This window comes from Myotis brandtii, unplaced genomic scaffold (genome assembly GCF_000412655.1).
Source record: "Myotis brandtii unplaced genomic scaffold, ASM41265v1 scaffold132, whole genome shotgun sequence".
Classification (NCBI taxonomy): Eukaryota; Metazoa; Chordata; class Mammalia; order Chiroptera; family Vespertilionidae; genus Myotis; species Myotis brandtii.
The window spans coordinates 4759279-4773161 of record NW_005354673.1 but is presented as its reverse complement, the minus strand read 5'-3'; the positions used below and the strand labels follow the sequence as shown (position 1 = coordinate 4773161).

Here is a 13883-nt window from a genome sequence, read left to right as displayed (position 1 = left end):
CCCTCAGCTGTCAGGCAGAAAAAGTGGCAGTTCAAGCAAATCCCTCCAAGAATTTGAAAGGAGGAGTTTGGGGGAGGGGAGCAATGCTATTTTTAAGGAGATATTAATGGTGGGGATTTCAGGCATCATAAGCAAGACAGAAAGGGGGCATTCAGGGACAGGGAGTTTGGGGAGGAGCCCACAGAGGTCTGCCTCCTCTCTGGAGGCCTCACAGCGCTCGCTCTCCTCTCCGCTGCTCTTGGCTCAGGGTTCCAGGTCAGTGCCCTGCTCCCAGCCTGCAGAGCTTGGTGCTGAGGCTGCCTTCAGTGGGGAGGACACTGACACGGATCCCACTGCACCAGCCAACCCCCTGGCCCCTCCAGAGGCCTCTCTTTTCTCAAGTGTCCTAGAGGAGCTTTGGCAGATACTCTTCTCCTCTGAGCCCACTCCCTTTTAGGGTCTTGGGTGCCTCCCGTGTCCTGGTTTCTGGAGGGTGGCTGTGCCCAGCTCTCTGGCAGTGTCCGGTCCCCTTCTGCAGGCACCCTTACGCTGCCTGGGAGGGAAGCAGCCCCCAAATAGCTCAGCTCTTTTCCCCTGGCCAGGCATCTCCCTTGAGCCCTGGGGGAGGGTCTCCAGCCTAGACTGTCCTCAGGCCTCCACAATCAACCTCTGAAGAAACTGCTTCATGCAAGGCAACCTGCCCATTATCATCAGCCTGGGAGGGACCAGATACATCTTGTAAACCCTGAAGCCAGCCTGTTTGCATCTGCAGAGTCAGTCACCTGAAGCAGCTGACTGTCAGCTCTGTGAAGGCTGCAGAGGCTGAGCCTCGTTCCTTTCTCTGTACCCGCCAGTGCCTACTGCATAGTAGGTGCTCAATAAACGTATCAGGATGGTGGGATTGAATGAATCAATAAATCAATGAGTTGATGAATGGAAACTTGAGTCCTTGTTACTTTTCAGCAGGACATTAATTGGGTGCCTACAATAGCCCACAATAGAAAGATAGTCTATCCCTGGCTGGTGTGGCTCAGTTGGTTGAGCATCATTCTGTGCACTCAAGAGTTGCGGGTTTGATTCCCGGTCAGGGCACATACCCAGGGGTTCAATCCCCATTTGGGCAGCCAATCAATGTTTGTCTCTCACGTCAATGTTTCTCTCTCTCTCTCTCTCTCTCTCTCTCTCTCTCCCTTCCTCTCTCTAAGATATATTTTTAAAAATATCCTTGAGTGAGGATCTAAAAATTTTTAAAAAAAAAGAAAGATAGTCTAGTATCTGGGTTCACATGGTAAACCCAGGAGCAGACAGCCTGGGTTCGAATCCCAGCTCTGCCAATTACTAGCCATGAGGCTTTGGGCAAGTTATATAACATCTCTGTGCCTCAGTTCCTTCACTTGGAAAATAAAAGTAGTGACAACAAAGCATACCTCAAGGGTTGCTATGAGAATAAATACTTAATACAGGTAAAGAAAAAATAAAAATAAATACTAATGAGTAATAATTAATACAGGTGAAGTGTGTGTATGACAAGGGCCTGGCATGGAGTGAGTTCAGTAAATGTTGGTCATTATTACTCGTGGTTGAATTACAGCATCAACATCATGTTCTATGCTATGTGCTAGGTATGGGGGAAACCAGAGGATTCCACCATCACCTTCCCTGCCTTTCAAGGTTTACAGTAGAGCAGAGAGATGGAACCCACACAGGAGGGAGTCAGAGCCATGGATTGCTGTCGTGTGTAGGGGAAGACTCCCCCAGGGGCTGGACCTGGTGAGGAAAGTTCCTGTGGAGACGGGGGACAGAGAGGGTCTGGGAGAGGCCGAGGCTGAAGGAGGAAGTATGTTGGGGTCACCAGGTTGTGGGCTGGAGCTGTCCACCTGGGTGCAGAGGGCCTTGCCAGTCAGGATGGGGGGGATTGTACATTGTGAAACGTTATCCCCATGTTTCAGTCTTCAGCCTTTCAGTTCTGCTCTACACCTGGAAGCCATGTTGGTAGAAAGTTTCCTTCCAACCCCATTTTCTGAAGCTGTGAGCATAAGCGATTGGTGGGGAGCTCCCGGAGGCCCCTCTCGGGGCCCAGAGAGAGGTCTAGGGGTCTCTGATGTTCCCAGGCTGATTCCCTGGGGGAATGAACGTGACCCTCTCCCTGTGATCTCCACCCTGGAGAACTCCACTGACCAGTAGAAAAAGTAGATGACAATCTATGCTTGACTCACACAAGAGGAACAACCTCGAACGAGGGTGAGTCCGGGTTTTATAAGAAGAAGGAGGCAGGGTCCACGGGGAATGTGCCTGCAGCATGTATACTCATGTCCCCATCACTCCTAAAGGGAGACTCACAATCCCAGAAATCACCAGCCATCCCTGTGTCTGCACAATCCCTCCTACCCCCACTCCCACCCACGGCCCTGCTTTTCTGCCTGGCCAACTCCTATTCATCCTGCATGAGTCTGAGTGTCCTCCTCTGGGAAGTCTTCCAGCCTACTCACGGCCAAGTGAGTGCTCCCCTCCAGGCTTTCATAGCACCCTGTCCTTCTCCCTCCCATCAGCCACTGAAACTTAACCCTCTACAATTGGTCCTTTTCCCCACGAGGTCAGGTAATAGGTCTCATTCATCTTTGAATTCCTGGTTCTTGGCCTCATGCCCGGCATCAATGAATGTTTGAGGAATGAATTGAGGAGCTGGGCCAGCACCACCCACAGAGTGAGGAATGAGGGCAGAGGCAGAGGCCAACACCAAGGCAGCTGAGCTACCCCAGACATCCCCAGCCCCACCAGTAGGCTCACCCTGGCTAGTGTCCAGGTCCAAGGTTCTGGCTCACTTCTAACTCATCTCAGGGCAGGACAAGGCATCCTTGCTCCCTACACATCCCCTCCTTTTCTCCCCATAAGGAGGGGCTGCCTCCCTGAGAGCATGCCCAGAGACAGGGCAGGAGGGGGGCCAGGGGCGGAGGGGGGCAACGAGGCCAGTTGGAAGACAGAGGGTTCAGAGAGGAGCCAGGGCACTTAGAGGACCAAATGTATAAAGTAACAAAGACAACCATATTCTTAGGAAGGAGGTTGGCTAAAAGATGGCCCTGGGGACCTAACGACTGGCTTCCTCATTATAGTGGAGGGGAATGTGGTTCAGGTCTCTTTCAGTTCGTCCTTCTCTCATATGGCAGTTCATCTTTTGCATAATCTGACACTAGGGCATGGGCCAAAGCAGAGTGCCACTTTCCAGATGGGAATACTGAGGCACTGTAAGCCTCTTGAGTACAGAGTTGTCTCATCCATTTCTAGCCCCACAATGTGCAAAGCACAATGCTGGGCACATGAGAGGAATGAGAGATGCGGAGTGAGAGACTGAGCTGTGTATTCATCTGGTCAATATTTATTGAACACCTACTAGATGCCTACCCCCTGCTAGGCATCCAGGATACAATGGTGAACAAGACAGGTGTCTGCCCTGTGGAGTGTAGACAGCCCATGCTCTAGAATGCGCTGAGCACTAGCTGAGCGTTAGGGATTAGCCACAGCTCCATTCATCTCCCACCACCTGCCCCTGCATATTAGGGAGCTGCCGCCCATTGGTGTGTCTTCAGGGAATGCAGGCTCCAGCCTAGGCTGAAGGTTGTTCAACAGCCCAAGTAAAATCAGCACCTTGCAGCTGTGTCTCTATCAACCCAGGCCTACACATCTTTAAGATGCATCAGAGGTCATGCCCATTCACCTGCTCAGGGACCACTCCCTGCAGGGCTCAGCCCCCTTCCTGCTGTCCCCAGGGCTGGGCAGCCCAAGGTCTCCAGGTGTTGTCGGTAGGGGCTGGGAGAGCAGGGGGCCCTGGCTGATCCTCAGGAGTGGTCAGCCCTGGTTGTGTTGGAGGATCAGGTGGATTCTTCATTCTCCCTCCACCTGTCCTCTGATGTGGAAAGAGGTGGGAGGAGAGGAGGAGTGGGAGAAGAGGAAGTAAGTTCCAGGTTAGACAGCCCATCCCTGGTCCCATGGGTTCATAGACCCCAGCACTGTGGACCTGCTACCGACCACACCCACAACCCTGACCAATCACAGTGGGTTCTGGCTGAAAGAGTGGGGCAGGGTCCTGGGGGTCCCGCATAGATGCCCTTTTAATCGCTGGGTTGTGCGGTGAATCAGGGCCCCAGGGGAGGGGCAGGAGCATCTGGGGCAGCAGCAGTCTAGACAAAGATGATGTACCCACTTGAACAGAAGTATTTTTGATCCTGACCTTAAATATTTTAATAGCCAGTATGACTGCGTCGGTACATTCCAGCCCTGCTACCAACCACAGTGCCCATATGATCACATCAAATCCAATTTAAAACCACATATTTTATTGATGTTCTTCATCAACAATACAGGGTCATGTATACAAGTGCTACTCAAGTCCCACAACTGGCAACTTCCCCACCGCTACGCCCCCCCCTCCCCCCACACACACTGTCCAATCTGCCAGGAGCCGACCTCCTGCAGGTCTCCCTTTGGCTTCCTCCCCCAATGTCCAGCCTCACAGCGCCGAGGCTCCGGGAGGCTGCAAATGGCTGGACTGGCTTCCAAGCTTGAGCTGGGTGTCAAGAGAGAACCAGGGCCTGGGTCACCCAGGCCTCTCCCCCTACCCTTCCATTCCCACCACCTAAGTATGGCCAGAACGAGGGTGAGGATGCCCCCCAATGACTTCTCCATCCAGCAGCTGGGGCTCTCCTTCAGCTCTCTCTGCCATATCTTTCCTCTCCAAGTGACCTGCCCTGCTGACCACCAAGATGGCAGAGTGACCATTTTTCTGGGGGTGGGAGTCAGTGCCTGGATGACAGCGACAAGTTGCCCTTGATGGCAGGAATCTCATGATCTTGGTCACTACTGTACATACTTGGCACTAAATAAATACATGTAGGATGCATGAATGAAGGGATATGGGAGGAAGTATAAGCGGATGGAGCCATTACTACATTAACCCTCTAGGGGGCATGAAGGCAGGACCAAGCTCCACCCAAGAACTCAGGGTGTTGTGTAGTAACAATTGGGGTTGCCATGGCCACCAACTGGGCACTGTAGGTGTGGGTTTCAGCCCCGCTGCCTGCATGGGTGGCAGACTGGCCTTGGGACCCAGTCAGGAGGGGGCACATGTGTTGTCCCCACTCCCTCATATGCCCCAGGGGTCTGGTCCTCTGGGTTCCAAAACACACAGCCATGCCCTTATTCAGAGCCAGTCAGATAACAGCGCTGGTCTGGCAATTGCACCCCTATATTCTGGTCTTCCCATTCCACAGCCTCAACTCTCCCAATCTTCCCCTTCCGAGTTGAGCATGACCTTCAAGCTCTGCTCTCCCCACCACTGTCCCCACCTGCCCCTGAACTGCTCCGTCTCCCTGTCCTCAAATGCCAACCGCCTTAACTAGCATCAGCGCCCAGGTCGATCTGTCTCTCCAGAGACTCTCTCCTCGGTGGCTGGGTGGGATCCTAGCATCAGCGCCCAGGTCGATCTGTCTCTCCAGAGACTCCTCGGTGGCTGGGTGGGATCCTTAAAGTTTGCATCATCATTTTAAGACTCCTCCGTGCCCATACCACCTCCATGAAAACAAATAACTCTCTACAGATCATCTGGACCTGGCGATCACAACGCGGACACCAGAATCCTGGGTGGGAGAGATGTTCCCTTCCCTAAGCCTGTGCAGGGATTCTTTCCCGGCCCACCTGCTAGATGACTGCCTAGTCCCTGCTGGAACACCTCCAGTTTGGGGCCCTCACTGCCTCCCCAGGAAGCCATCCTAACATCGAACAGCTTTAGCTGCCAGAATGTCCTTTATACGGGGAAGAAATGAACCCATTTCCTTCTCTCATTCTCATTCTTCAAATATCCCAGCACTCAGCCTCTGTGTCACCCTCTTCCTTCTCCCCTAAGTGCTCTCTCTCTCTCTCTCTCTCTCTCTCTCTCTCTCTCCCTATATGGTTATGTAGTCACATGCCTCTCATTTATAAGTATGTCCCCTTCCCTTCTCCCTTCTCCTTCCTTTCCCAGCATCTAGCCAAGGCTGGAAGAGTGCCAGGAAAAGAAAGCATCCAGCCAGGCCCTGGACTGGGCTGGGTGGCCAGCTGGAGTAGGTTGCACAGGGGATAGCAGCTGGAAAAGAAATCCCAGACCATTGGCTGCTGCATCCCAAAGAAAGGGCCTTGCAACTTGGGCGTGGGGTGGGCAGCAAGCTACTGAGTTCTTTTCCCCTCTCACTGCCCACAATTCCTCAGAGGGGACGAGGACACTCCCCCTCCTTTCCCAAGCTCCCTGGCAGTTGGCAGAGCAGACTTGGTAATTTTAAACACTTTGTAATTTTAAACAGTTTTGCCAGACTTCAGGTCCCAGGGAGCATCCTATCAGCAGCAAGAATTCAATCCCTACTCCCAACATGGGTCTTAGAGGACAAGACCCAGCAGATGGCAGTGACGACATGAGACATGGCAGAGGGAGTGGATCAAGTGGGCAGAGGGGCAAAGAGGGGCCCCAAGGAAAAGAAACAAACGCAGAGGCCTCTTGACACCCGCCTGGCTGCCCCCTGGAGAGTGTAACAATGCCTGGGTGGCCATTTTTTCCTCCTTGTCGTTGATCCACCAGCCAATGCTGTTCTCTGTGTCACAGACCAGGGGTGGGTGCTAGGACATTACCCATCCAGGTTGTAGTGGGTCATGGGTGGGGACAAGGGTGCCATGGTCTCGTGCTCAGGAGGAGTCAAGACACCGAGAGAAGTCATGGGTGTGCCTGCTACTTGTCCCGCTGCTTGGAGCTCTCACCTCCGACGTTGAACATGGGGACCAGCAGGCCCAGCAGCCACCGCTTCCCGAACACCTCCTGCAAGTTCTTGCGCCAGGGCCCGGCCCTCACCGCTACCCCCTTCCGCACCTGGTGGCGGGTCTGCCCCCGGAGGATCAACAGCAGCTGATGGCAGCAGAAGCCAGCGCAGGCCAGGCCAACGGCAAACCAGAGGTAGAGCATGAGGATGACGAACATTTCAGAACCGAGGACAGCTCCTGCAGGGGTGGGGGCGGGGAAACACCAGCATCGCTTTACACCCAGGCCACGTACGGACCTGCCATCACTGCAGGCGCTTTCCGCTCGGAAGGGAGGGAGATTAATGAGATTGAAGCGATATTTTATAGCCATCTCAGCGCCGCAGCGACGGAGAGGAAGGATAAACTAGTTGCCCTAACTTTTTCTTAGTGCTGACGGCCAGGGGAGAACTGGGGATGTCGGGGAGAAGGGAAGGAAGCGTCTCTGCGCGGCGCCTAGATACTAACATCCCTGAGTCGGAGATGCCCGTCTTTCTCTGCCTTCTCTTTCTGGTCTGGAAACAGGGAGAAGGGCTTTTTCTAGGAGGAGCGAGGGGTGAGCTGAGGATGCTAGAGAGGGAGCTGGCGCCTGGGCAGCTGTCTAGACTGAAGCACCTGCTCCCATGGAGCCGGAAGCATCAGCGGGAGGACTCGGGCAGGTGACAGCGTGACGGGGAGCAGGGCCTAGTCATCAAGAAGAATAAGTAACCAGCTCCCAGGGCAGCACAGAGCTCCAACTGAGAGAAGAAACCAGTCATTAGTGTTAACAAGAGGACAATGTGGCCACCAGAACACTCGGCCAGAGCTCTCCTGTCAGTGAGAGCTTGCTAAGCCTGGAAGACTAGTCCAGCCTCCTGCCTTGGGCGGGACCTTCTGTAAACCTCTCTAAGCAAGCCCTTTCTATTACTAGGTTTTAAATGTCAACTGAGTAAGAGATCCCACACTCTTCTTCAGAGTAGGGGTGGGCAGTCCACGCTAAGTTTGAATCTCCCAGCTCTGTGGTCTCGAACACGTTTCTTAACCTCTCTGAGTTGCAGTTTGCTCATCTGTAAAATGGTTCCATAGGTTTGCACGATCCAGGAAAATTGTGTGCAAAGTGGCCAGCTTTCTGATTCACACCCAGCACAGCGCTCCCTGCTGAGGAGACTTTACCCAAAAAGATCTCAACGTTAACTCCTTTTAGACCATCAAGCTTTCTCCTTCTTCCCAGGGCTTGCAGTCCTAGCTGGGCTGCAACTTTGGCAGCCATGGTAGAGACACCTACCTTGACCTGCCCAGCAGCCAGGGCAGTGAACCCAGGAGAGAACTTGAAAGCCCCCCTCAGCTGCTCTTCCTGCAGGACAACCCCACCACCACCTCCTCCAGTGAGATGAGGGTACCTGCTCCAGACACCACCTTACAACCTACTTGACCTCTGCAAATCGCAACCATATCCCTCCCTCCTCCAGCTTCCCCTGGCCCCGGTCTACCTCTTCCCTGGTCTCCCCAGGCTCCAGTTTCCAGACCCCTGAGGGCTGGGCTCTTACGACTTGTCCAGTCTCAGCAGTGATGGACTCGGCCACCAGGAGGATTTGGGTTTGCTCATTAGCAGCCTCCTCTTGCCCTCAGCCCCTGGGAGCTTGATAGCAGGTTTCTATTTGCGAAGTTGGTGACAATAAGTCCATCTGCCCAGGGGAGGGAGGGCTCGTTCCAGCTGGCATTTTGAGGAGCCCCTCAGCTGGCTGGGGCAGCAGCGGGACGGGGCTCACACTGGGCCAGCCCTCCCTCTGACCCACTTCTTCTTGTCAGCACAGGTTAGCTCAGGAAGCACATGGAGGATGAAGGATCCAGGGACCGGGGTTCCCGTTGGGCTCCGGGAATGCTGACAGGGAGAGATGACCCTCGAGCTGGGACCTGAGAACATCAGAGCTGTCAATGCGGGCCTGCCTTGCATCTCAGCCTCGGGGACAAGCCTGAGCTGATGGAAGCTGTTTTTCAGGGGCTTTATTTCTGGCACTAAATCAAGGCCTGCGGAAAAGACCCTGTGGCCTTCTCCTGGCCCCTTGTGGCAACTACAAAAGGTTCTTCTGGTGACCTGCTTTTTCTTGAAATGTTTGAAGTTGGCTAACCTGGCTGCCTCAGCTCTCTGAACTATCTAATAATAGTTCTGCTTCTTTTAGAAAAAATCAGAGTTTTTCTAAAGGCCTGAATGGTCACACCACCCAATCTCTCCCTCCCTGCTTCCCACCAAGCATTTATAACACCTTTGACAGATCATTGCCTGGCATCTTTAACATACATTCAGGGACAAGGGGCTCCCTTCCTCCCAAAGAGGCTCATTCATCAAGAAGCAGCTTCAGAGAGGCAGTGTGGTGTGGTGGAAGGAATATGAGCTCTGGAGGCTAGCAACCCTGAGTCCAAATCTTGGGTTGGAATCATAACTAGTTATGTGGCTTCGAAGCAACTTAACCTTGCTGACCTTTTTGTTCCTGAGCCTTTAAGATGGATATGATAATACCTATCTCACAGAATTGTGGTGAGGACTGAATGAAATGAGACCTGCACAGTGGGTAGCACATAATAGGTGCTCAACAAACATTAATCCCCTTTCCCTTTCACTGGACTTTCTGGAGGCATCCACCACGCTGGTGTACTTATACAAATGTCATGACACAGATCAAATGGCGTCATCTCCATTTCCTAGATGAGAAGGATGAGGCTCAGAGAGGTGACACAATTTACACTGATCCCATGAAGCCACAAGAAAAGACAACTTCTAAAATCCACCTGGCCAGCCTCCTACCTCTTGAGCATCAGCTAAAGACCCATGGGCAGCAGCCACCAGAAGACCTCTTCTACTTCTAGCTCACAGGGCCCACACTCCCAGCCATCTCATGCTCATGCAGATATAAGTCAGGGACAGTGCCACAGTTGAGGACAAGTACCACAACTGGAAAATAACTGCTCAATCAGACAACTTGGGCCTTCCAACTCCCTCCTGTCCTCCTGAGCAATGAGGTAGGTAGTGTCCTCAACCACTTGGGTTGAGAATAGGTGGAGAAGAGATAGAGAGGAGGGCACTGAAGAGTGTACTGGGGAAGGGGAGAAGGACGTGCAAGGGAAACGATGAAAGGTTGGCAAAGGAGGAAGATGAGATGGGAGAGTTTGAGATTACAGATCTTGGCCTTTCTTTTCCTAGTGGGTATGGTGAGGAGGTAAAAGATAATGGCACTCATCTTTCTGCTGGAATGGGATCTGGCCTCCAAGGTAGGCACTTACTGGTTCTGTTCTCCCACCAGAGCATATACATAGATCCCTCTTTTTTCCTTTCCTGCCTCCCAAACCTAGCACATATGGATAGGCCTCTAAGCCTGGCTTATCTCAAATCAAACCATTTCAAGATCCTCCCTTTGGAAACATCCATTTTTATGTGAGGAAACTACTTGCAAAAGAAAGTGTAATTAGGTTCTCTGGCTCCCCTCATCTCTCCACCTGCCTGTGCTCACACTCCACCCCCTAGCTCGCCCACCTACCCTCCCTCCTCCTGGTTATTTCAGTCCCAGCAGCCTCCTATGCCAGCGCCAGGTTCCAGAAGGCCTGAGAGCTCTGAGTTCCAGGCCTAGCTCAGCCACCAGCCCTCAAGGCATCTCCCCTATCTGGGTCCTTCCTGGGTCTCTGTGTTCCCTCTGCCAAATGGCACAACAGTTCTACGCCTGCAAAAGATTAGGCTGCTGCCCCAACAAAGGCTGAAATAATGGCTCCCCTCAGAGTGGAGCAAAATTTTTATGAATGTCCAGCCCAGGCACATCAAGACAATCTTGGCTTCTCAGTGGAAGCAGCTGCACTCCACCTTTCTTTGTCCCTGAAAGGTCAGTGGCTAAGGAAACATGCTGTGTTCCCTGTGCTGCTGTGGGAAAGCCATTTAATCCATTTGTGCCTCAGTTTGTTCATCTGAGAAATAGAGAAATCGATATCATACACACATACATGTGTGCACATTATCAATTGTAAAAACCAGGTCATTCAGAGTCAAAGGCCAGGGTAGGATGGAGAGGAAGAAAGTGAGGTAGGGACACGTTGCAAGGCCAGGTAAAGTGGTAAGAACTGCCACAGGTCCCTCTGGGCCAAGTACCAGGGAGCTGTTCGCAGGGCACACTATACACAGTCCTCACCAGGGTGTCCAGCTGAGCGCCACTTCCAAGGCCCACATGTCTGGCTCCTGCAGCTGTATGAGCCTCCAGCTGTATGAGACCGCCCGAGCCGCCCGGGGACGTCAGTTCCCACACCAGTCCCATGACTGTGGTGTGAGGATGCAACCATTAACGAAGAAAGTGAGGTAGGGACACGTTGCAAGGCCAGGTAAAGTGGTAAGAACTGCCACAGGTCCCTCTGGGCCAAGAACCAGGGAGCTGTTTGCAGGGCACACTATACACAGTCCTCACCAGGGTGCCCAGCTGAGCGCCACTTCCAAGGCCCACATGTCTGGCTTCTGCAGGTGTATGAGCCTCCTGGAGGATCAGTTCCCACACCAGTCCCATCACTGTGGTGTGAGGATGCAACCATTAAACATGGCTGCATCTCCAACCAGGTGCCCCCTGCTCTGAGGCATCTGCAGGCTGGGACCACCTGGTGGGGTCAAACATAATGGGCAGGAGGGCAGAACTTAGTCTCTTGCTGGGGATGGCTGGCACCCTGTTGATCTTACTGTGGCTGGTTGGCAAGATGTTTGGAAGGCAAAGTCCTTAGGGGAACGTGTGAGCAGCATTGGGGTCCAGGCAGAGGAAGGCCAAAACATGGGTGCCCCTCACAGGCTGCATGGAAGGAGGGCCAGCACCCAGCCCGCCTGGCACAGAGCAGGTGTATTGCCTGGATCACCACATCTCTACGAGCAAATGGACCATGGTGAGCAAAAAGATGATGAACGAGGTTGGGGTAGGGAGAGAGGTTGCCAGATAAAATACAGCATGCTCAGTTAAACTGAATTTCAGATAGGTAACAGTACATTTTTTTTTAGTATAAGTATGTCTCGTGCAATATTTAGGAGTTACTTATACACTTAAAAAGTTATGCATTGTTTATCCAGAATTATAATTTAATTGGGCATCTTGTGTGTGGGGGGGGGTATTTTTATTTATTTATTTATTTTTGCGAAATCTGGCAAACTTGGGGTTGGGGTTGGGGTGGGGGTGGGGTCTTTGTGTAGGGCCCAACCTGCCTGTCAAGACCCACTCACCAGAGAAGAACTGGCTGATGGAGGTGGGAAGGAGCGTGAGGAAGGCCAGTGGGTGCGCGAAGGAGATGGAAAGGACTGCGGAGATGTAGGCCACGCCCGCCACCATGGAGTAGAGGCAGGCCAGGGAGGTGTAGAGGCAGAACAGGACGAAGTTGCGCATGTTCCTGCTGCCAATGCAGTTGCCCGTGAAGAAACAGTGGTGGTCGTGCCTCAGGGTGACTCTGGCGCACACTCGGCAGAAGTGGGTGCTGGGCGGGGGGCACAGAGCCTTCCTGGCCGAGGCCCCCTGGCAGGCGTCCAGGTCGTCGGGCGAGTTCTGGATGACCAGGACGTAGTTGCCCAGGGCGTTGGTCGAGAGGAACAGGAAGAGGGCCCCGTGGAGCAGCGCCGGCGAGCAGAGCCGCGCGGCCGCCGGGTCCTCGCGCATGCTGGGCAGGAAGAGGAAGAGCTGGAGCGCGAAGGTCACCAGGGAGATGCACAGGAAATAGGCGGGGGCCACCACGTTGAGCAGCCTCAGGGCCAGCATCTTCGATTACATTCCTAAGGGGACCGGGGAGAGAGGAAAACTTACTGCGGTGTCCAGGGGGCGCCCTAGGGCGCTCCCCAGGCGTCCTCCGTCGGCCCAGCTTCACACCCGTCCATGCTCCCCATCCTTGTCCCTCGACCGCCCCTCCTCTCTTTCCTAACCCGGGTGGAGCAGGCGTGAGACCCCGAGTCCAACCGCCAAGGCCTCTGGGGGTCAGACTCTACTTCCCTGTGCTGGCTCCAAGGTTTCTGAGGGACTTCGGCGCCTTGGCACCCCGGAGTCAGACACAAGGAGAGCGAGGTTGGGGCTTGTTTGTAAGGAAAAGAGGGGCAAGGGGTTGGGCTCCGTTATGGCTGTGGAAAAGAGCCCAGGTTTGGGGTTTCTCCTTCAGACCTCCCAGGAGGAGAAGGCAGAGGATTGGGGTGGGGCCGAGGGAAATTATGGGAGTCCTGCATCACCTCCCCTTTCTCAGCCCCCGCCCCCACCCCATCTTGGGCAACACTCAGGGACCTCACAGGTCATCTGACTCTTTGGAAGTATGTGTGCTTGGGGGTCCGTGATATTTGGTGTGTGTGTGTGTGTGTGTGTGTGTGTGTAGGGAGGGTCTGTGTGTGACTCTGTACGTGTAATCTGTGTGTGCCTGGGTGTCTGTGTTTGTGTATATCTGTGTACACACACGCAGCCGCTGCCACCTGGCTTTTAAAAAATCGATTAAAACAATCGATCCATTCACACAGGCGCTGAGGCATCTAGTGGGGTGAGGCGGGGGCAGCCGGAATACCTGTGTCAGCCGGTCTTGGTCAGCCCACCTCTCCACGCTGGCAGCCCTGGCTATTTCTTTGCAAAAAGCGTTTTCATTTGAGGCGACGATATCCCCCCTTCCCGCCTGCCTCCCGCCCTCCTGGAGCGAGAAATCCAAACAACGCCGATGGCGCCGAAACCCTTTCGGTACCAACAAGCTCGCCCTGGGCGCAGGAGCGGATGCTTGGCCAGCCTTTCGGCTGATCGACCCCGACCGCCGAGCGCAGCCCCGCCGCATCCCCACTCCACCTCCCTCACCCCCAGCCCGGGTTCCTGCCCAGCTTCGGAGGCCACCGGTGCATGGAATTCTGGGCGCCCGAGAGAACTTTTCCAAGGGCTAAGGAGTCGGGAGCCCGAGGCGCGAGAAAAGTTCTGGGAAGGCAGCTGCACCCGGGATGGGCGAGTGCCAGGAGGCCACCATCCAGGCTGTCCCATCCCTTTGGGCGACTGATCACCTTGGAGTCCCCTCTGAAGGTGCCAGTGCCCCGGGGACCCGCGGCCGCACGGGGAGCGCGAGTCTCTCTCCCTCAGGGGTCCAGCGCCAGGCACCCC

The 13883-nt window shown here is 54.1% G+C and overlaps 1 protein-coding gene and 1 long non-coding RNA gene across 3 annotated transcripts in view; one reads left to right on the top strand and one right to left on the bottom strand.

Moving 5' to 3' along the window:
* Positions 1-5466: 5466 nt before the first annotated feature.
* Positions 5467-13883, bottom strand: part of ZDHHC22 (zinc finger, DHHC-type containing 22) — a 9194-nt gene continuing 777 nt past the window's right edge. The window contains exons 1-3 of one of the 2 annotated variants that reach the window (XM_014534720.1): positions 13787-13854; positions 12005-12544; positions 5467-6993 (exon numbers count right to left, since the gene is read on the bottom strand). In XM_014534720.1, coding sequence (XP_014390206.1) covers positions 6728-6993; positions 12005-12530 — 792 coding nt within the window. In that variant the 5' untranslated portion in view covers positions 12531-12544; positions 13787-13854 and the 3' untranslated portion in view covers positions 5467-6727. Of the gene's footprint in view, positions 6994-12004; positions 12545-13786; positions 13855-13883 lie in introns of those variants that run through there. The other variant, XM_005860173.2, reaches the window with a different exon arrangement.
* Positions 6863-11939, top strand: LOC106725047. Its single transcript, XR_001360911.1, has 3 exons — positions 6863-6949; positions 8586-10837; positions 11108-11939. It is a non-coding gene; the product is annotated as an uncharacterized LOC106725047 (long non-coding RNA).